This window comes from Tenebrio molitor, chromosome 7 (assembly GCF_963966145.1).
Source record: "Tenebrio molitor chromosome 7, icTenMoli1.1, whole genome shotgun sequence".
Lineage (NCBI taxonomy): Eukaryota > Metazoa > Arthropoda > Insecta > Coleoptera > Tenebrionidae > Tenebrio > Tenebrio molitor.
The window spans coordinates 12411298-12432329 of record NC_091052.1 but is presented as its reverse complement, the minus strand read 5'-3'; the positions used below and the strand labels follow the sequence as shown (position 1 = coordinate 12432329).

The window sequence follows — 21032 nt, the reverse complement described above, 5'->3', positions numbered from 1 at the left end:
TTTAAATTTCACAAAAATCCGCTGGAAACTAACTGAGTTATTAGGCTCGAAAGTGTTAGCTGAGGCACCCTGTATATATACAGGATTTTCACGAGTGATAATAAGCCTGACGTAATTTAAAATGCCACATTATATTTCCGAAAAAAGCTGGCTACTGACATTAAAATGTCCGGCTTTTTTTTGAAAATGTATTGTGGGTTGAATTTATTATTCCGTCAGGCTCATTATCATTCGTGAAATACCCTGTATAGTTTTATATAATATAAACGATAAATACAGGGTATTGCTATGAAAACTTGTGTTGTGTTCAATATCATCGTCAAGAAAATAAAACTTAAACATCCAAACCTAACCTCACAAATTTTGCCAGAGTGTACCTCTAAAAGCGGACGTATTTGCAGTTTCTATTGAAAATACCGATTTTTGATGTTTATTTAAAAATAGCATTGGATTTAAACAATATTAATTATTTATGCCTTGCTCCTTATTCCTCCAAGTACTATCATCCATAATAATATAATTTATAGAATACAGATTACTATTACTTAAAATAGAAGTTTTCACTTCTGTCGTGCGGTCTTAAGCACACACTCTTTTTAATCATACGCCTAAAATGAAGGTCGCAACGCACTCCAAAAACCACCGAAATGGCGATTTTTTGTCAGATTGTCGGAGAATAAAATGATTTCATTGCATTAATTAGATTGCAAAACTGTAACTGGTGGGTGTGAGTCACAGTAATTAGAATAACAACAGATGGTCATTAAGTAATTTCCACCTTTGTATTAGCAGGAAATGACGAACTGTAAATTAATTAAGCTTGAAGGGGTTCCTGCGGGTGTTGCGATTTGCGAAGCTCACCCTGTAGATAACCATTACTAACAAATACATATTTATCTGACCTTCAAAAATTAACATAGAAGTCTCGTTTGACTAGCGTCCATAAATGTTTTTTCTTGTTTCCGTCAACACTTTATTGGTGGAGATTTATTCGCCTCGTCCAATTAAATCAGTCGTCTTTCTTCGTACCTTTGTCCGTCGACACTCCCAACAAAGAAATTATGTTAATAAACTTATTTAAAATGAACGGATGGCTAACACCAGTCAGTGACAGTATCACCGTGCGCTCTAATAACACCAGCGACGATGAATAAACAAAATAATGCTGACGCATGAATAATATCTGTTTATTGTAACTGTTTGTGGCTGCGGTTTTTACAAATGAACGTACCGATCGATATCCACATTAATCAGAGGTAATAATTGTTGTTGCGAGTGTTGCTGTTGATTGGTGAAAGTCGAGGGGCCGACACAATGCCAGACGGCATTAGCGCTGTTATTGTTTTATTGTTCGCCTGTTTCCGTTCCGGTGCATCTTATCCCATGGAATTCGGAGGTAAGACAGCTAGAATAGAATCGGGCCTCGAGGGAGGCGAAACCAGAATCGTAAAAACCTTGTAGCAGCTGACCACTTTCAACTGTTATTTTTCCAGCTAATTCAGCCCAAAGAAAATGCGGAAGAGTCCACTTGACAGTTTCCGCCTCCCAGGACACTCACCTGGAGCTCAACTGGATCACGGAGTGCCCCCATCCTGACAACCTCCGTCCCGACTACATAGCCCTCTACAACTACGACTTGAAGGACAGAAACGTGAGCCACTTAGACTCGTACGGTTTGTGTAATTTAGATTGAACACGACCAGGAAGAAGCTCCCCCTTTGTTAAGAATCCGAGCGTCGGACTATCCCGAGGGGTACTACAAGAGCAAAATAAAATTCGGACAGCCCTGGCTCCCGGGGAACTGGGAGTACCGGGAGACGCTGATGAGGGCGGATTCCGGCCCCCACTGTTTCCCCTACTGGATCGCCTCCATCCGAGGAAGCGACATAATCGACAGCAGATGTCTCGGGATTCAGCCAACATGGATGAATGATAATAGGTAGTTAGAAAGGTATTTAACAAAACATGATTTACTGCGTGCGGTCCCGATTTGGTGCGGCTCTGTGTCACACGGCGTGTTGTTCTAGGTTGCAAATAGGGACCCAAAAAATCGGGAATCTCTTCATTCCAGGAACGCACAATTCGGGGGCGTTCAGCGGAGTCCCCAAATTTTTGGAGAACTACATCCTGAACCAGGACCGCAGCATCTGGACCCAGCTGGTGCACGGGATCCGGTACTTGGACCTGAGGATCGGCTACTACGAACACGAAGGGTGCGAAACTCTTCCTGTTTTGACACGTTTCCAAGCGGAGTTTGTTTAGGTTTTATGTGAACCACGACCTGGTGAGGATCGCCAAGGCGGTGCAGATATTCAAAGAGATTCGCAAATTCCTCCAGCTGGCCCCGAAAGAGATAATAGTCGTGGACTTCCACCGCTTCCCTTATCCGTCTAATTTCAACACGACCCTCCACGAGAAGTTCGTCTCTTTGGTGTACGAGTACTTGGGGGACCTGGCGCTGCCGCCTGGAGGGCTCCAAGTGGGCAAGGGCCCCACGCTTAACGAAATCTGGGCCCAGAGCAAGAACGTGATCATTTGCTACGCCGACAAGGCCGTGGCGCGAGGTGAGACCCTCGGACGCGTCGATCAATGTTAAAAACAGGCTTCCAGAGAACTACTGGTTGTGGCAACCGTTGCAGCAGCACTGGGCCAACACCAAAAACGTCGACACTTTGAAGAGTTTTCTGTCTCGCGCCATCAAAGAGCACCGAGTCACTCTCAACCCCATGTTCGCCCTGATGGCGGAGTTGACCCCCCAGCCCATCGATTTGATTTTCAGGACGAACAATCTTCGTAAACTGGCCAACGACGTCAACAGGAAGTTAACCAAGTGGTTCAGAGACGAATGGGCGAGGGACGTCAACATCGTCGCCACGGATTATTTTCTAGGGAACGACATCATCAACGTGGCAATCGAGGCGAACGTGAACCGATAGTCGACCTCGAGTACCAGTTTAAGTCAAAAGCTCAGGGATCAACGCGAGGAGGAAAAATGTCTTTGAAATCGTCACTTAATTTCGTTTCCAGTCTTCAAGGTCGACTCTTCCGGTTAACCAGTACCTAAACCTCTCGATTTCAACTTGTTTATTTTTGTACAATCCATGTATATCAGTTCTTTACATTATATAATAATGAACTTGTTTGTTATAAAAGTAAAAAAAACACAACATCTTTTGGTCACTTGAAATAAATTAATAAACGCAAAAGACATTCGAATCGTTGATTGATTATTAAATAAACGCACTGGTCTTTTTGGTCCTGAAATAAATACAAACGGTGCGACCATCTCCACCAGACTCTACCAGACAATAACTTATATCACAGATGAGTTAGATTCACACTTCAAATCGTCAGTATCCGAGTTGGGCAAGTGAACTAGCGACGTCTCCCCTATGGGCGCCGCCGAATCCACCAGATTCTCCGCGCTGAGCGACGCCAACCCCTCATCATTAAAATTATTATTCCTGGCCACCCTCACGGTACTCCTGCGGAAGCTGCTCCGCAGGATCGACGCCACCTCCGCGGCGGTGAGCGTCGGCGAGCCCGGCGTCGGCTGTATATTCCTCAACCTCTCCAACGTCGAGATCCTGGTCGGAGTGCCGTTGGGGACCCCGTCGGGGACGGCGATCGACACCTCGCCGCTGTTAGTCTGGCTCATCTCGACCAGCACCGCGTTGTAATCTGGCGGGGGCGGCTGCGTTTGAGGCGGCAACGTCGCCCTCTGTCTCGCGTTGCTGCTCTCGCCCAGAACGTTGGCCAGGCGGCGGACGCTCCGCCTGATACTCTGCCGGAGGAACTTGGCGATGCGGGCCCCGGTCGCGGTCGTGTACGACGGCGGCGGCGTGTACTTTGGGGGTGGGTCTTCGGTGGCGGCGTTCGCCGCGGGATTAGGCGAACTGTTGGGGGTGTTGTTCGCGAGGACGGCGTCATGGACCGCCAGATCGCTCATGTGCTCGCCGATAGGGGGACGATACAGCAACTGGATCCTCTGCAAAACAGTACCGTCAAGACGAGAACAAAAGAAGTGCATCAGGATCATACTAACATAGTTTGAAGGTTCTTGGAAGTCCTTGCGAGCACAAATGGACAGAGTTTAGGTACTTGAGGTAATGAATCGATTCAGACTTACCTCGAGTATATCGGTGGGTCCGTTGTTCAGATATCTGTAGCTTTGGATGACCGCCACCAGAGGGACTAGAAGGATGGGGACCAATTGCAGCATCGAACCGACCTGACGGGCCCACAGGGGCCAGTACTCGGCCACTGGAGCGTGGTGCCAGATGAAGATGTCTCTGAAGCTCCCATTTTTGAAGGTACTGATGCACAAAGCCTGCAAGAACCGTTCAAAGAGCGAGTACTAAACAGGTGTGGGTACCTCACCATCAACGCCACCGGTAGTATCACGTTCCAGGTGAAGGAGAGCAGAGCTGGGGCCCAGCTGAGTATGCAGGGGTGGTTGTTTGGGGTGAAGAGCGCCGTGACCACGGTGTCACCGCTGTAGGGACGACCGCGGACCATGAACACCGCGATGATCTGGAGGAGAATTATCACGATCAGCCACCAAATCCCCCCCACGGTGTAGTCCATGAAGTAGACGACGAAGATGCCGAACTGTAACAAGCTCCCGAGTGAAGAGTCCCTATCGATGTTTTTGTCAGTACCTCAGTGGCCATCGGAAGACCTAGGATGAACCCGCAGATGCAGCTGAAGAGCGTGATGGTCGTCTCCCAGGATTTCAACACTTGAGCCTTAATCGCCATGATCCCTGTTATCACGCAGTGCCAGATCGCCAACTGTTGCGCGATCCCAAACAGAATTAGAATGAAGTAGAAGAGCACAGCCCAAAAGGGGGACACTTGGTCGGCCCCCAAGACGGCGAAAGTGGCAGGAATCAGTTCGGTCGCCAAGCGAAGAGCCTTCAAAGTAAAAATGAAATCGATTTCTCCTCACGAAGTAGCACCACAAACCTGATATCCACTCTCGACGGTACTGTCGGCCCCCGGTCTGGAAACTTTTTCCCCCAAGAAGAACGAATTGTGGACCATGTACTTGACCGGAGTGCTGGCTAAGGGTGGAGGCAGAGGATCTTTCAAAGGTCGGAGAAAAGTATACGAAGAGATGCGCTCTGGAACATGCAAACTGTTAGTTTTTTACTTGGCTGCGAAGGTAAAAACTCACCGAAAGAATCAGGTAAATAATTGTAACCGTAAGAGCGCAAGATTTGGACGCAAGTGTTCGCCAGAAAAGCTGTCAACAGTAGAATCGTAAACGTTATAACAGCTACAAGACTAGAATCTCTTTGAAGTAGGTGTTTGTGTTTGTTGTGGGACGCTATCTGCATGACGGCCGTCCCGAGGATGCCCCAAGTGAGGAAGGTCTCTTGCGCCGCCGCCAACCAGCTCTGAAAACACCCCGATCATCGAGTTTCGGGACGGCACCCTCCGGTTTACCTTCGGATTCAAGAAGAATTCGTTCCAGGTGGTTTCCGGAAAGATGATGTTGATGTATTCGGTCGGCATCATCCCCAAAATCTTGGCGCACAAGACAAAAGTACCGAAAACAGGAACCAGAGTGAACACGTAGATGACCTTGCCGTAGGAACGCAACCCTTTGCTGAGGGAGACGAACACGATCATCCAGACCACGGCCAGATTGAAGGCCAATTGAAACTTGATGGTTCCGTACGAAGTACCGGAGGCGAGGTGGTGCCGTTGGAGTACTATCCCGCTGAAATAATCCGGGACGGTTTCGGTGAGTTTGTACGTCCCGTTGATTGGAGCTTGCACGTCTGAAAATCATCAATCATTCAGAAATTAGTCCGACTCGATCGACCCGCAGGATCGATACCAATAGATTGTCCCAAACAATACGTACCATCTCTGTAGTAGAGGAACGGCTCGGCCCACCTATATTTATCCATTTTCGTGATGAACGAGTCGCGAAAAAAAACGAACATCCACGACACCCCGATTATGCTGTAGAGGCCGAGCAAGGACTGGGCGATCAACAGCGCCACCCCGACCCCCTGGAACAGCGGCGAGATCCTCCACATGTCCACGACACCGGCGCCCAACTGCTGCCCCAGACACAGTTGCAGCGTGAACAGCGGCAAGCCCAACACCATCGACAGGATGAAGAACTGGAAGATGAAGTTGGCCCCGAAGTGGATGGTCAGTATGGCGAAACGGGAGATGTTGAACAGTCCGAGGGTGCAGCCGAGGCAAGCCATCATGGAGCTCAAGCTGTGCGGCCATTGCCCCAAAGGACTCTCGGATTCAGGCATGTCGCTCTGTCTGGGTCTTTCGCATGATCTGGACAACGGAAAATGCAAATCGTTAAGTAAAGAAACCGACGGCTTCTGATAACATAACATCACTGTTTTTCGACGCTTGTTTTTAAATAGTTCACAGCGGAATTACGCACGAGGTTTAGTTTTATTTGTTGGGTAGCGGTGTTTACCGGCACGTCGTAAATCTCAGTCGAAGACGTCAGTACATTTTTACTGATGTACAGCGTGACTTTGAAGGTTGTACAGATATTTTAACCTGAGATGGTACATGTTAAAAGAAGGCAAAATAACCAAACTTGCCTTATACAAATGTTAATGGTTTACAAGAAAATCAAAGAAACCACTTTGTTTGGGAAACGCTGAAAATATTCAAATTTGGCGGGCAGTTTTGACGAACGACCAACGACCAACATAAAGTGTCAAGTTTTTCTGTCGTTTGAGGTTATGTTTGGTTTTTATCGTTACAGTTTTTTGAGTTTCATCGTGAATTTTGGATAAAATTTGTAAAGTGAAGATAAAATATGTAGTGCCTGCAACGTATTCAAAAAACAACAAAGGCTTAAACAACAAAGTGAAAGGACTGCAATTGTAAGTAAAAGTGTAAAATGAAACATCAAAGAAGTTGCTCAAAATGCCTGCCTTTGTTTACAATGCAAGGCTTCAGCACGACGTGTCCAAGAAAGCCACATTCGATTTAGAATCCCTCTGATGATGCGGAGGTAAAACATAGGGATCTACAAGGTGATTTTCAACAACCCCCAACCCACACGTTAACTAAAATGACTGCTGGAAATTACGCTCTTGGATTTCGTGAGGGAATGTCTTCTTCTGCAACCTGCAACTAAAATGCGATCTTCTCGAAACGCCCGAAATCGCAAAGATCCTGTGCGACGTTTACAAAGGTTCGTGTATTGCGAAATAGCCTTTGACGCAACTTTTCACCGTAGATTTGCCGTGCTAGCTCTGAATGTTCGCCACAAATCAAAAACCATATCGGTTTTCTCCAGGTTGGTGAAAGACATTATTGTGATTTAAATTGAGGTTAAGATTGATGTTCTTGTCAAAATGACTTAATTTTGAATTAAATGACAACAAAAAAAGTCTGCTATGATTTATTTTTTACCCATTTTTCTATTAAATTCAGTGGCTCCCAAACTTTTTTTGAAAAACTTTGAGCCCCTTTTTCTCGAAAAATATCAACATTTTGTGGGGTTCTATCAACATTTTGTGGGGCACAACATTCAAAGTCACTCTGTAACACTCAAGTTCTTGTACTTGTGATCGAATTGACGCACAGAGGTGCACCTACGGAAGTCTTATCTCTCAGTGCTTCCTGTCACCACCTGAGACACTCCTGAATACTGATTGCTCTCTCAGTTTCGTCTAGAAATACTAAAATTTCTGCGACACCACCAACGACCTAATCGCATGTACCTGCACGCAATTTTTCCACCACTAATTATTTCCCAATTACCCTTAAAACAGCAGAATTTATTACTCATTTATTTTAGTGGTGCAATGAACAAGGTCGCGAGAAAAATATTCTTCGAGAAGTCCTCTCCTTGTGCACCGGCTCATTTCGACCGATTTTCCACACCGCAGATTGTGTCACTTGAGAATTATTCCGTCGCCGCCGCCGCCGCTCCACCGCTTGTCGTTTTTTCATCGAAGATTCGACTTTTTCTAGATCTCACCTTGCGATGAAATTTCGTTTGCGGTCTCAAGTCCAATCGATTTTTGTGTAAAACTCGTGCGTGACTGAATGACCGGTGCATGCACGCTATCTGGACTGGCATAAAATTGCGACATAAAAATTCCCTCGAATTGTTTTACTGTTCTGTTTTTATCTGGAGCGTGTTAACACCACCGAGTTTATTGCAGAAACAGTCTCGATCGAGGTCTCGATCTATTACCTAATTGTCAGATATAATTAAAACTTTTGCGTCGAGACGCCTCTGCCATTCTTCCAAGCACCCGAACGTCAAAAGCTTTTTCCAATAATGTTTTCCACACGATTATTATTCACCCAAACGAGAGTGGGTCAAACCAACCAACAAAAAAAAACTGGTCGCACGCGACATTGGACATTTATCAAAGTGACACTTCTCAATTCTGAAAAATTCGTTACAACTGCAGTTTAATTGTCTTTTGAATGGCGTTTCATTACCTATTATACTCTGCGTAGAAAGTTTAATTGTCACCGTAATTATTTCTTCATTGGCATTCGCAATTCGCCTTGTACAGTGATCACTACTGACGTCACCTATGAAAGGAAAACTAGACCGAAAAAAAATAGACGAGGGCGTGCTTGTCGTCCTTTCAGGTCGCAAAAACGTTTCCTTTTTCTATTAGTCGCAGCAGTACAAACGATTCGTAAATAAATTAAATTCGAAGACGAGAAAAAATGTTATAATTCATTGGAAACGTACAATGATCAATGGGCGAGTAATTAGTTTTTTAATAACAATTTCACGCTCAATGTAACACGGATTTGGCAAAAATCATTACATAAAGTGACGAAAAAAAAAAATTCGACCATATTCACGGACTCGGTGACATTGGAATCGGCTCAATGAAGTAATAAGTCTTGTCGGAAAAAATTTACCAGACAGATTTGGCTACAAGACGCACAAAAAAAAAAACAAATAAATAAATAATTGAAACGCTGTGAGACATTAGTTGTTGACACGCAGGCTTTCGTGCCGCGGCCCCCATTAATTTATATCGGTTTTTAGTCGACAATTGCGCTGAAGAAAATAAAACTATTTACGTTTGCATGTACGGATGCGTTGCGTTAAGTTTTCTATTGAGGCTTAATTCGATAATTGGGCGCACGGCGGATCAATTAATGCCAACCAGAAACCAAAACGATTGCAAAATCTAACCATATTGCGAATCGGTTGGATAAATCGCGAACTAATTAATTGCAGAACGATAATAATAATTAATTGTGGGGGCTCCGGTCACGCTCAGATACGTTAAATAAACTCCGACAAATAAAATAAAAAGCAAGAGTTTCGTGTCGTCGAAATTTATTTGGATTGCGAAGTTTTAGTTGGGAAATTATCAACAGTGAAAATCTGCAAAGTGGAAGTTATCATGATGGTTTTTTATTTGGGCGAGAAAGCGACATGGATTATGATTTTGATAGTGGAGAAAAATCGATAGATTTGCTGAATCGATAAAAATATTTGTTACTATACCTTTGTTAATCGAATCGTTGGTACTGGTCCATCGTAAAAAAATAATCAACAATAAAAACACAACAACAACACGATTAATTGCAAAGTGTGAAATTAATCTAGGCAAACAGGACGACTTATTTTTCCGCACTCCGGACCGAAAAATCCTCACCGCACTGGATCACTCTCGAAAATATTTTTTCCTCCTTATCTTGATTTATGTTGTCACCGTGTACGCGCTACATCATGAAGAAATAAATAAACCGAAGGTTGTGCCCGCTTCACATAGGTGCAAAACAAACCGCGACGCACCTAAGGTTATTTATCTCTGCTTCCTCGACCGAAAACCTTCGTTTCTCGATAGCGCTCTGCACTTTTCCCGTTCGGTGGTCGATCGAAAAACTGTTGGATTTTCACCGGCAGGTACTGGTCGCACCGCACCAACGTACCCGACAAACTCCAACAGTCGAGTCGAAGGAAGCACACACCGTTACCGTGAAGAGCGCTGACCCGGTGCACGCCAACAAACCATCTCACCGGTACTAGGAGAAAATTTCGCGAATTCGCCAAAAACCCAACGATCGAAGGTACCACCGTCGATCTGGGATAGTGTCACGGTCGCGGAGAGTACGCGTTAGATGGATGAACAGTTAAATGAACCGATACGCAAGAAAAACAAAGAATTGAAAGTCGTGGGATAGTACTTGTCATATGTCTATTTTTAATGTGCCGTTAGACGAGGAAGTTGAAAAACGAAGCGTTTTAATGACCGCTCATTTCAACTGTGACATTATTTTTCCGGCAAGGTACGACAATTCCAAGCGGTACTATCAGTACCGCACTTGTAATCTCCACATTCTGATTTATCCGTTTCGGCTCGTGTCTCAATTGTTACGAACCAGTTGTACCACCCACACGATTTCGTCTACGATTTGATGCAACCAGTACCAGGGTACTGTTAATTAACGACTGACACCTAGCATTTGACCCTCCGCACCTTCCAAATTAGCCACATTTATTCACTTGAAAACTGGAACGATTCTACATCTGTGCAGCTTCTTTTTCGTCCGTGACGACGCAAAATCGGATGACTCCATTCATCTAGATCTAGCCCAACCTAGATCTGGTCGCTACAAATGGGTTAATCTCGCTTTGTATCTAATCGCGTCTGCACACCAGTTCTTTGTCTTCTTGAACCTTTATTAACAGTCTGGCTCTGCGCTCGTACGTTCGGATAAATATTCAATGTCGATTAGTACCGCCGCCTGAATCATGCACTCGACATATTAATAGTCACTCCCATATCCTGGATACGTTTTATAACCTGTTAGGCCGATATACAATAACTATTAAGAAAGTCCGAACCATCAGAAAGGTCAGAATAGAAATCTTGAGCAACCGCAAAGCGATCTAGATTGAACAACAACAGAACGGCGCCCTCGCGAAGATATGAGGATGTTGCAAAAGAGCGCTTTTTTCCCTAATTAGATACGCACCAGTTCGGTGGGTTTCCCTTGCACAATTTCGCATTGCACACACACACAATTAGAAATAAAAAACAAAACAAAGTACCTCGGACGGGTGACAGGAGCGTTTCGATAACCGAAAGGTGGGAACAACCCGTAAAATTCCATTTTGTCGAGTGACAATGAACGTCTGCGGTACTGGCACAAGATACCCGATTGGTAAAAACTAATCAGCATTGAAGATAAACACGTCTTTACAAAAAATGTTTATGTTTTGAATTAGATTAATCCTGTTAGTGGGACGGTGCGAACTGGTCACACCAAACCAATTTTGCGTAACCACGCAAGGAAATGCAAGATCAAACGCACCTGTCTGTAGACACGTGTTCTACTTGGTCGTACGACCACTTCCGCAGAACTTACACCAATTAGTACCGATTGGTCTTATGACGATTGGATCGGGTGTCGGTTTCGCTTTCGAAGGAGTCCCACGTCGCGAATATCAATCAGATATCGATCGGCTCAATCCCATCGACTCTTGTTTGTGCTTTACTCCCACACGACCAGAAGCGCGGATGCCTTCCGTGGGCCTGAAAAATTTTGTGTCGAAACCGCCAATGTCAACTGCTGCCGCCCATCATCAGCAGCATTTAAATTCGACATTTCCCGGTCGATCTGTTCGTGTACATGGTCACGCTTTAATTACGAGGAAGTTGTGTACATTTCCTCCGCGTTACCTGATCCGCCTTGCGCCCCCGAAGAAACCACCGCAAGTTCGTCTTGGATTTCGTCGACCTTACAAACGGAACGGAAGCACACAAGAATGCTCTCGGCGAGGAAGCTTTGCGGAAGTCGACTACGACGGGCTAATCTACGATCTAGATCTGAGTCATGCAAAGACGAACGTCGTCGCCAATGCGGAAAACGACGCTTTTCTGGCACGGGTCGACGGAAAAATCGCTACATCTCGGAGGTAGCGACTGAAAAGGTGCAATTACGGTTGGCATATTGTTAATCTTGATCGTTGTCGAACGCGGAAATTATGGAGTTGAGGAAGTTGCGCGCCGGAATCTACAAGACTTGAAAAGGATCTTGATCTGACGAGTAACAGAAGATTTCAGAAGTTAAATACTTTCTACTGTTTTTTACCAAATTGGAAAAGAGTCATGTGCTGAGCGAGATTAATGGTTTACTTCACTTTCAAAAATATATACAGAGTGAATCTACTTCTTTCTAGAATTGTAAAATGCCACAATTTGAAAATTTCTTTCTATAAAAAGTTACGAAATTCACTATAGGGTGAATCTATGTATGTATTTCCCTTTCTGTTTTTCAAAATTTATTTAAGATAATACAAAATGAAGCTTTTTTCAGCATCTATGAAATCATGTACAGAGTGAGTTTATTTTTTTCTCTATTTTGTTCATTGTTGTCGAATACCTAACACACAAATTCAGGAGTTGGACCAAGATCATTTAAAAGAAAATATATACGGAGTGAACCAACGCCTCTTCCTTTCTTTTAATTTTTGTGTCAACTTCAAGGTAAAGCCAAGGTAATGAGTAATGACGAAATCCATTACGTTACGTCATAACTCCTCCAATTACATTTTGTTTCAAAATTCCAAAATGCAAGATTTTGACGCTACAAAGGAAGGTCAAATCGAAGCTAAATTTTTTTTTTAAACACGGCAACATCGCCTTGTATTACGCACTTCGTTATCAACGATTACAACTTGGTAAATTAATTTTGACTAAAAAAAATTACGTATTATTACACCTGTGTGGGTAACGGTTTTGATGGAAATTACAATGCACCCACAATTTAGTGAGTTTTCTTTTGTGATGGAATGAGAGTAGGTGGTGGCATTGTGATTGTCTCTTGAGTTTAGTACGTTTTTATCGCGTGTACTCAAAAAAAAAAGTTTTGGAAAACATCTGTCAGGAAAAATAAACAGGAATTTGAGCAGGTGTTAACGGTAGTGTCCGTTATTTTGCACGGACAAAAGACGAAAAGAGTTGTTGCATCTGCTAAATTGGGTGTCACTCTGACTGTTGCTAACCCGTTCCAACCGTCAGTAGTACTTTTTGGAGCAGATTGTAAAAAGAGCGAGTAGGGAAGGAGCTACTTCTGGTCGGGTTGTGGACTCACCTCCTCGGACTGGCTCCTTGTTCTTGGTCGTTGTGCGTGGGCGTGGGTGCGGGGGTACAGCTGGGCGAGCTGTCCACCGTGGAGGCCAAACTGGTCACACTTGAAGACAAGCTCCTGGGTCTCCGCGACCTCGACGAGGCCGAGCTGCTCCTGGCCCTGCCGGCCGGCTCCTGGGACACTGCACCGGGTTCGCGAGTCCGCGACCGCGACCTCTGCACCGGAAGGAGTCTCGAGGGAGCACTCACGGGCCGCACTACGCTCGGATCGGGCACTGGCAACGACTCGACTCTCGGTGCATCCATGGCCGCATTGTCGATATCGGCGGCGTCGCTCGGCATTCGGAAATGACGGAGGCGTCGCATGGAGGTGCGCAACCACGTGGTGGCGGTGTCCTTCGACGCATCGGCCGCCCGCTCCTCCGAAGAACTGCCGGCGAGCGCTCTCTGGAGGGGCTCCACCACCACGGTTCCGGTACAACAGTCGCCCGAGGCGTGTGCGCGTCTCTCCAAGCTGATGCCCCGTGCCGCCTCCTGCACCCAGCTCCAGTCGATGTCCGAGTCGGAGTCGCCACCTGGACCGGACGTCCGCCGGGGGCTGCTCGAGGGTGGTGAACTATGGACAACATAATTGCCACTTTAACGGGGCTATCGTGCGCAATCATGGGGAAAAATGCACGTGTCCCCTAATGAGGGGGCCAATGCTTTGTTTACCACGACGGCCATCTTGCACAAGGCCCAAATGTCAAACTCTTAACACAGCTTCAAGTGGTTTCAACTTAAGAATGGAAACGCACGCGTCTTCAAATTTCAATTGACGAATTTTTTACTAAACGACAAACCAAACGAAATTGGTGATTTTCAATCAAAGTAAACGAAAAATGAAAAATTTGTGACAGAAACGTCAAAAATTTTGACACAGTTTCAAGAATGGAAACGCTGCAAAATCTAACGCGAGAAAATATTTATACACGCTGAAATCAAAAAAATGTAAATTCGTGACTACAGATTAAATGAAAATATTGATCACTGAAAGGTGCTACACCTTGAGGAATGAAACCAGCATGGTGAAAAAAATTGACCTAACCTCACTTTGTGCAAGAGTCGAGAGTTCTAACCCGACACTGGGAAGACGTGCAAGAACAAAGAGTGATTTACCTGGAGATCTCGCTCAGGGGGGTTCGCTCCCTTTTGACCACCGCCACCGTGGCCCTGAGCGGATGACTCCTCTCCAAAGCCTCTACGCGTCCCCCGCAGGCGCTCTGGGGCCTCCTCTCGTTCTCCGTGTCCACGTACCCCCTATTCACGCAGCCGGAAGCCAAAAATCGGGCATAATTCTCCTCCATCAGCCTCAACCTATTCCTCAAACTGACTTCATCCGAAGTACTTTCAAGGACATCCGTGGAGCTTCCGCTTGTTTCCGAACGCAATGAACTTGCACTGGTTCTTATGCTCGGCTGGTCGTCGACACAATTGGATGAATTCGTTTCGATTGAAGCGTCATTAGCGTTATCGCAACCGTTCAATTCTAATGCCTGCAGGTAATTATCTAAATCGAGCAAGCAGGCCTCTACGCTGTCGTCAGCGTGTCCGTCAGTGACCGCTTCGTCTTTGTTCAAGATCTTGTCAGATTCCATCAAGGAAGCGTTCAAGAGTTCGTCGAGGCCCCTCAGCACATCCAGAGCCTCGAGGTTGTCGCAGGACCACGACTTGTCTTGGAGTTTCTTAGGCTGGATCAAGAGCGCCTCGCTCTTGCTCCGTCGGACTGGATTCGACCTGGAGAAGTCGCAGTCGTCGTCGATCGTGATGAGGATGTCTTCGATGTCGACGCTGTGCCGCCGGATTTGGTCGCTCGGAGCCGGACCGGCGCTGGTTTGCAGCTTCTGCTCCAAAACCGGCAGCTCGGAGTCGAGGAGGTTGTCAGAGACATCTTCGGGAGGCTCGTTCGGATAGAGAGGCAGTCGAGGTAACACAGGCGAACCGACGTGAAGGTCTATCAGATCTCCTTCCCCGTCGGCATTCTCGATTGTAGACATATTGATCGCTCAAGCTACCATCTCCTGCAAAATTAATCACTTCTCATTAACAACTCGGAGAATTTGGTAGTCGAAAGTGTGGCTCAATGCTAATGAGCTTGTCAAGGTGCTGCCAATTGGTTGCGCTAACTTGCATACCGAAATTTGATAACGTTATGTAAATGTAAGTCGTGTTTGCAAATTTTTTCAAACTAATCTTCCGCATTGCACATGGCAAATCTCAATGTAAGGACGACTGGTACCTACTCTTTACTTCACCAACAAATCAAGCACAATACGGACGGACACGAGAAACACGCTGTCAGACGAGTTGCATCTCTTGTTGCTCAACTGCGCGCAAAGATCACAAAAATTCTCAATTTGACTTTAAAATCTTTTGTTCGGATCGAATGAGTCATCGGAATTATCGCTGTCTGCCGAACTGACCGCACAAGGTCGGTTTAATCTTGCACAGTTCTTTGGTACCTACTAGCTTAACACAGTACAGTACTTTCAGTTTGATTACCAAGGATAATCCTGTCATATTCGTAGACCTGTTTTGTCGAGAGCTCACTTACCGGCTCACGGATTTGTGTAAGAACGTGTCACAACTCACGAGCGTTGTTTCCACACCGTTTTCAATAAAAATGTCAGTTTTTTTCTTCATCACGTCGCACCAACAAACAAAGTGATTCAGATAAACCTCAGGTGAACGACATACAGATCGTTCATCCCCAGAAGCGACTGTTTTCGTCAAGTTTTGCCGTCAACTTGATCTCAAGTTAATTGATTGTCCAATTTCCGCTTGAAAATGAGACTTGTTACCGATTGCCCAGACCCCGTGACCCCATTTATAATAAACAAATTGCGTAAATGTAAAAAAATTACAAAATGCACTATTAGCGCAACGTAATGGTTGTGATGCAATCGAAATAATATTTAGCACTGGTCGTACTTTTTCCACTCATTCATGACGGTCAGTTTACCAGATCGATGAGAGCCGCAAACGGTACGGATTTGTTGATTCACTGTTAATCTGAAGGAAGACAGCGATTAACGTTGAGCTGAATTAGGTATGTGGAGTCCGTATAAAAACCCCAGATCAATAGACAGAACCACGTGGATTATTGGTAAATACTGGGACAAGCTCGGTGTTCGGTCGACTTTACCCACAGTTTTTTTTTCAATGATTCACGAGGAGAATGAGAGCGTTTCACCATCGAGACTAGGAAAGTTTGTTTAAAGATCTAAATTGCAACACCTACAGAGTAAACTGTTTTATTTTTACGTGGAGATAATTTTGGGAATTATTTGAAAGCTGCTCTCCGGAAACTGGATCCTTAATAAATAAAGGCGAAATCCAAGCGTTTAGTGTCTTTGTTGTGAAAATTTGGCATGTTTTACATACAATAGCGGCCATCTTGACACAAACGTCAAAACATTTTGACACAATTCCAATAATGGAAATGCAATCGTCAAACTTTAATTTGTGAATTCGACTTCGAATAAAGTGAACCGAAACGAGAAAAAAGTTTCTGAATCATAAACTGTCGAAGTTGGTCACTTTTGGTTGAACTAAACATGAAAAGACAAATTTGTGACAGAAATGTTAAGAATTTTTCTTAACGACAAACAAAAGTTGCCATTAGTGACTTTTGATTAGTAGACAATTGTGACAGAAATGTCAAAAATTTTGACAGTTTCAAGGATGGAAATATTACTGAATGCGGTGAGTGAAGATTTTTGCTTTAAATCAATCCAAAATCGAAGTTTTTGGTGTCTTTATCATGAGTCTGGGTAAATATTGACGACGTAAACTTGAAAGCTTGACATGACATGCCTTGTAACGACTCCTCGAGGAATTGAAATGTTTGTCCAAAGATCGTGGCATTTTAAAAATCAAATAAAAACCAGAGAGGGAGATCGATAAAAACGGAAGACGTGAAGGATAGATCCTTGCGAATCACATGATCGTCGTCTAGTGTTGACAAAAGTTATCGATTGACCGGTGCTAATCGATAGCACACCTCATCGATTAGTGCTAGTTTGTAAATACACAATGTTTATAATCGAAATCGATTAAATAACGATTGTTAAATGCTGAAATTAACGTTATTATCCGGAGACTTTCTCTCTAGACGCGTTTACATCATACCCGGCGAAAAATTGCACCGCTGAAGGAGAAATGAATTGTTCTATGCAACTACAATGGTCTCGCAGAGAAACGAGTCTGTCGCCCATTAAAAATAGCTTTTTACTCATATCCAAGGTAAACAACTGAGCTGATAATTATCCGAACAACAGTTATTTATATTACCATTGTTTTGTATGAATTAGTGAAAAATGTGTTAAACTCGTTGTTTCTGTCCTGGTACATATGTATGTCACACCATAAATAGTCTCACGGGTTCACTCGAAAATTCAAAAATGAAATATTGTTTCCCAAACTTTCATAAATAGTCTCTTAAAAATAGAATTAAATGCGGGCGGTTCGTTGACTCCACCATTGATGCCACTCGTACACAAATTCTATTACTTATTATGTAAAGCCGTTCTCACACACGACGTACCGTGTAACAGTTCACGTCTTCAATTAGGCCTCATTTCGACTGAAACGTGCAAGATTTCATTTATTCAAGACCAACGCGGTAAGGGTGGCCGCACAAGAATTTATCACCTGACATTTACTTCTTTAACCAATCGATAGCGTCATGCACACATACTCGGTATAAATAAATCACGAAAGCTGATAGTTTTTCATTTCGCTTGCTTTCGGTTTCTTCGCGATTTCTCTCCGTTTTTGCAGATTTCGTCCCAAGGTCGGTAGTCACTTTTCGAACTCCTGTATCGGTCGCGCCGCTGTGAATTGATCAAAATCGAGAGATCAAATAAAATGTAAATTGAGACACTCGGTGTTTAATTTGTTAATGGGCTAGTGCAATATTGGCCGATCGAGTCACATCACTAGTTAGACCCGTTTCGCTAAACTGTGACGAAACTGTTAATTGACATCTTTTCGATTTTGACTGCCGATTAAAACAAACACGACGAATGTGGCGTTTTCGTGAAAAAATCCTCGCACAAAAAACGATGGGAGCGTTCGTAAAAATTGTCCCACTGGAAAAACATTACCGACCACAGGACAGATTTTCGATTTTCGGTGGATGTAGTAACCAGGCAACAAGTAGTCGAAGAACACTCACAACACCACGAAAATCACCACCGACACCGGATAATCGATGGAAAACCAATCGGATTGATAAATACCTGTTAATATTTCGGTACAACGGTGTACAACACGTTCGAACAGCACTCCACGACTCTGCAGCAGGTCTGTCCAGCGGACCAAGCCGTATTAACAATATCGAAAGTATGTGTGGGCAGTAGGGTCGACTTGTGCGTGTTGTACTCCACGAATATGGCTCTTATTGTGCTTACCTGAGTTCACTCTTCGGCTCAGAGGCTCGCGTCCGTGAACCTCTTGTATTGCCGCGGGCTATTTGCGATTCGATATCGGCCCGAGGAAGTCTGGATGCATGGTCGCCGCCTAGGCCCGAATTGTCACTTTTTCTCACCGATAGTGACCAACGGCCTTGCTGATTGGGCGGTGGGCTTTCATTTGGTGATAATGAAAGGTTCATGATAATGGGTGCGAACGATAAGCCTTCAGAGTTGGCATTATTGTGAAATTTTCGAGTCGTGCGTTCATGAAGATTGTTAAGCTGATGGGTGGTGTGGAACGACTTTTATTTTGCACTAACGTACCGTAAAATAAATTAAACACGGAGGTATCATTTTCGAGTGAATTTCCATTTCGATTCGAGTTTCTAGGTCACGATGAATTCATTTTTCAAACCACCTTTACATGAAATGTTTAAATTGATTGGGCCTTAAAGGTGTAATTGACCTAATTCTTGACCTAGGATTACCGTAATGTAGTTATAGTGACTCATTCGCACCTCTTTTGTGGCTGATTTTACGGGGTGGGATTAACTAAAAAAAGGAAATGGTTGCGATCAATTATTTTTGTAGCCGATGCGCAACAGGAAAAGAATAAAACCCAACAAATCAGTTAATTTTACATTTAACTTGCACATTCCCCGATGGCTTCATTTGAGTTTGTCATGGAATTTGTTTAATTAAATTATAATAAACAATTGGAATTTAAACAACCTACAAACCATGCCTTATTAGATGTTGGGGATAATAAACTAAGACAATAATGTCACCAAAGTTGACGTAGTCTAAAAATTCATTTTGAAATCTCACATACTCAAAAACAAAAAAATATATGTACTTGCAAATTTTGATGATTATGCAACCAATCAGATAAATAGTTTTTTTTTTAATTATTCGTTAAAAAAATGTGTTGCTTTTTTTGTCTAGAGATTATTTCAAAGAAATGAATAAATACAGTTCCTGTTTCCTCCTACGAGATTTTAATACACTACTCTTTCAAGTCATTAACGCTAGCAGGTTCATTGCTCAATTATGGAAACTTGTCCGTATAGTGTGTTGCCTACCCCAATCCAAAGAGCCTGAAAGATGAATCGGGAAAAACCCTGCTTTTTACAATTTCTGTAAACAAGTTTTCTTCGTAATGGTCATTTAGACATAAGGCTAGATATTAATGTATTGGTAGCCCACTAATCGAATCACACTTACAACGCTAGAGCCTGCCTTTTGACCATTCGCTGAAGACACATTCAGGGTATTTCATGAGTGATAATGAGCCCGACGGAATTGAAAATTCAACCACAATACATTTCCAAAGATAATGCGGATATTTGTTTTTGATTAAAAAAAAAAAACATAAAATATAGTCACCCGTGCAATTTCGTAAATTTTGACATAAACGTCATTTGCTTGGTTCAATGAAATTGGGAAAAAACGAAGATTTTGTCTGCATAAAGGCGCAACGCCAGAAGCATTTTTATTACATTCGCCATAAATCAGGATCATGTCTGTTTTTCATATCGTAATGGCACTTTTTTACACGGAAATTCGTAGTGAAAGTAGCACTTTTTTACACGAAAAATCGTAGTGAAAGCAGTACTTTTTTGCATCATTTTATTCCATCTCCTTGGAGATGATTGTCAAAGCATACCTTTTTTTTGTAATTTTTCATAAATCCCTTTAGAACAAATTTCTCAACTTTTTTCGATATGCAAAAAAGTAGTGTGTACTATGGCGGCCAAAAAATTTTGGCAGTCATTTTCTTGACATTCAAGTAAAGTGTAAATAAACCTTTAGGAATCGTAACCCCACTTTCGATTCTTGTCAGTTTGACAAACAATTTAAACTGTTTGAAGCTCGCATATTCCAAAAATTCGACATGAATGAACAAAATTAGAGCAATCGTACATAGATAACCTGAGGTAAACGTTCTGTGTAGTAGAAATGACAAAATCATTTTGAGTTTTGAAATTTACCACCCGAAAAATAACGTTCATAATCAAGACGGTAATCATAATGACAATAAAGTACGGATTACATTTTTTTTTTTTTTTTTGAATTGACAGACAATGACGGCCAAAATGTTTTGGCCGGCATAGTACAACACATTATGAAAGTCTCTTTTTTCACTTATTTCCTTGATTAACTCGGGCTACGCCCTCGTTAATCATTCTGCAAATTCGTGAAAAAAAGTATGACTTTTATAACTAGTTGTACAATAGTAGTTTATTTGACGAGTTTGTGTGTAAATTGGGCCTTTTTTGGCACGCATGGGCGTTTTAAAGGCCCACGAGTCTTTGCTTTTATTTGTCACAACTGACATTTACGAAAAGCTCAAAATACGAAGATTAAATAGTTATTTTTTGTTCGACACTGTCAGAATTTGAGAATTTTCTCCCATGTGAACGGATTTTGATAAATGTCACAACTTGTCGAAACGAAACGTCAAGCTAATTTTAAAGGTTTTAAGCGATTTG

At 43.4% G+C, this 21032-nt stretch overlaps 2 protein-coding genes across 5 annotated transcripts; one reads left to right on the top strand and one right to left on the bottom strand.

Moving 5' to 3' along the window:
- The first annotated feature begins 715 nt into the window (after positions 1 to 715).
- On the top strand, positions 716 to 3216 carry LOC138136060 (PI-PLC X domain-containing protein 1-like). Its single transcript, XM_069055138.1, has 6 exons — positions 716 to 1396; positions 1494 to 1651; positions 1704 to 1939; positions 2028 to 2213; positions 2263 to 2564; positions 2611 to 3216. The coding sequence occupies exons 1-6, from the start codon at positions 1315 to 1317 to the stop codon at positions 2934 to 2936; spliced, it is 1290 nt and encodes a 429-aa protein (XP_068911239.1). The 5' UTR covers positions 716 to 1314; the 3' UTR covers positions 2937 to 3216.
- bdg (bedraggled) lies at positions 3070 to 18524 on the bottom strand. Of its 4 annotated transcripts, none has more exons than XM_069055114.1 (12): positions 18367 to 18524; positions 14243 to 15144; positions 13089 to 13700; positions 5875 to 6311; positions 5451 to 5788; positions 5179 to 5401; positions 4968 to 5125; positions 4662 to 4916; positions 4381 to 4611; positions 4130 to 4330; positions 4046 to 4069; positions 3070 to 3988 (listed from the first exon to the last, which is right to left on the bottom strand). In XM_069055114.1, exons 2-12 carry the CDS (start codon positions 15118 to 15120, stop codon positions 3314 to 3316), a joined length of 4032 nt encoding a protein of 1343 aa, XP_068911215.1. In that variant the 5' UTR covers positions 15121 to 15144; positions 18367 to 18524; the 3' UTR covers positions 3070 to 3313. The 4 variants fall into 4 exon arrangements, with proteins under 4 accessions (XP_068911215.1, XP_068911217.1, XP_068911216.1 ...); XM_069055116.1 differs by lacking the exon at positions 18367 to 18524 and adding an exon at positions 15678 to 15701; XM_069055115.1 differs by lacking the exon at positions 18367 to 18524 and adding an exon at positions 15367 to 15599.
- Positions 18525 to 21032: the final 2508 nt, after the last annotated feature.

What these genes read in the sequence shown, in the direction of transcription:
- LOC138136060 (XM_069055138.1), top strand. Translation starts at nt 1,315, where the DNA reads ATGCCAGACGGCATTAGCGCTGTTATTGTTTTATTGTTCGCCTGTTTC. An exon ending in ACGACTTGAAGGACAGAAAC is followed by an intron (nt 1,652 to 1,703) that starts GTGAGCCACTTA and finishes GAACACGACCAG; the next exon opens with GAAGAAGCTCCCCCTTTGTT. An exon ending in GGCTACTACGAACACGAAGG is followed by an intron (nt 2,214 to 2,262) that starts GTGCGAAACTCT and finishes GAGTTTGTTTAG; the next exon opens with GTTTTATGTGAACCACGACC.
- bdg (XM_069055114.1), bottom strand. Translation starts at nt 15,120, where the DNA reads ATGTCTACAATCGAGAATGCCGACGGGGAAGGAGATCTGATAGACCTT. An exon ending in GTTCCTCTACTACAGAGATG is followed by an intron (nt 5,789 to 5,874) that starts GTACGTATTGTT and finishes GATGATTTTCAG; the next exon opens with ACGTGCAAGCTCCAATCAAC. An exon ending in TCCAAGAACCTTCAAACTAT is followed by an intron (nt 3,989 to 4,045) that starts GTTAGTATGATC and finishes ACTGTTTTGCAG; the next exon opens with AGGATCCAGTTGCTGTATCG.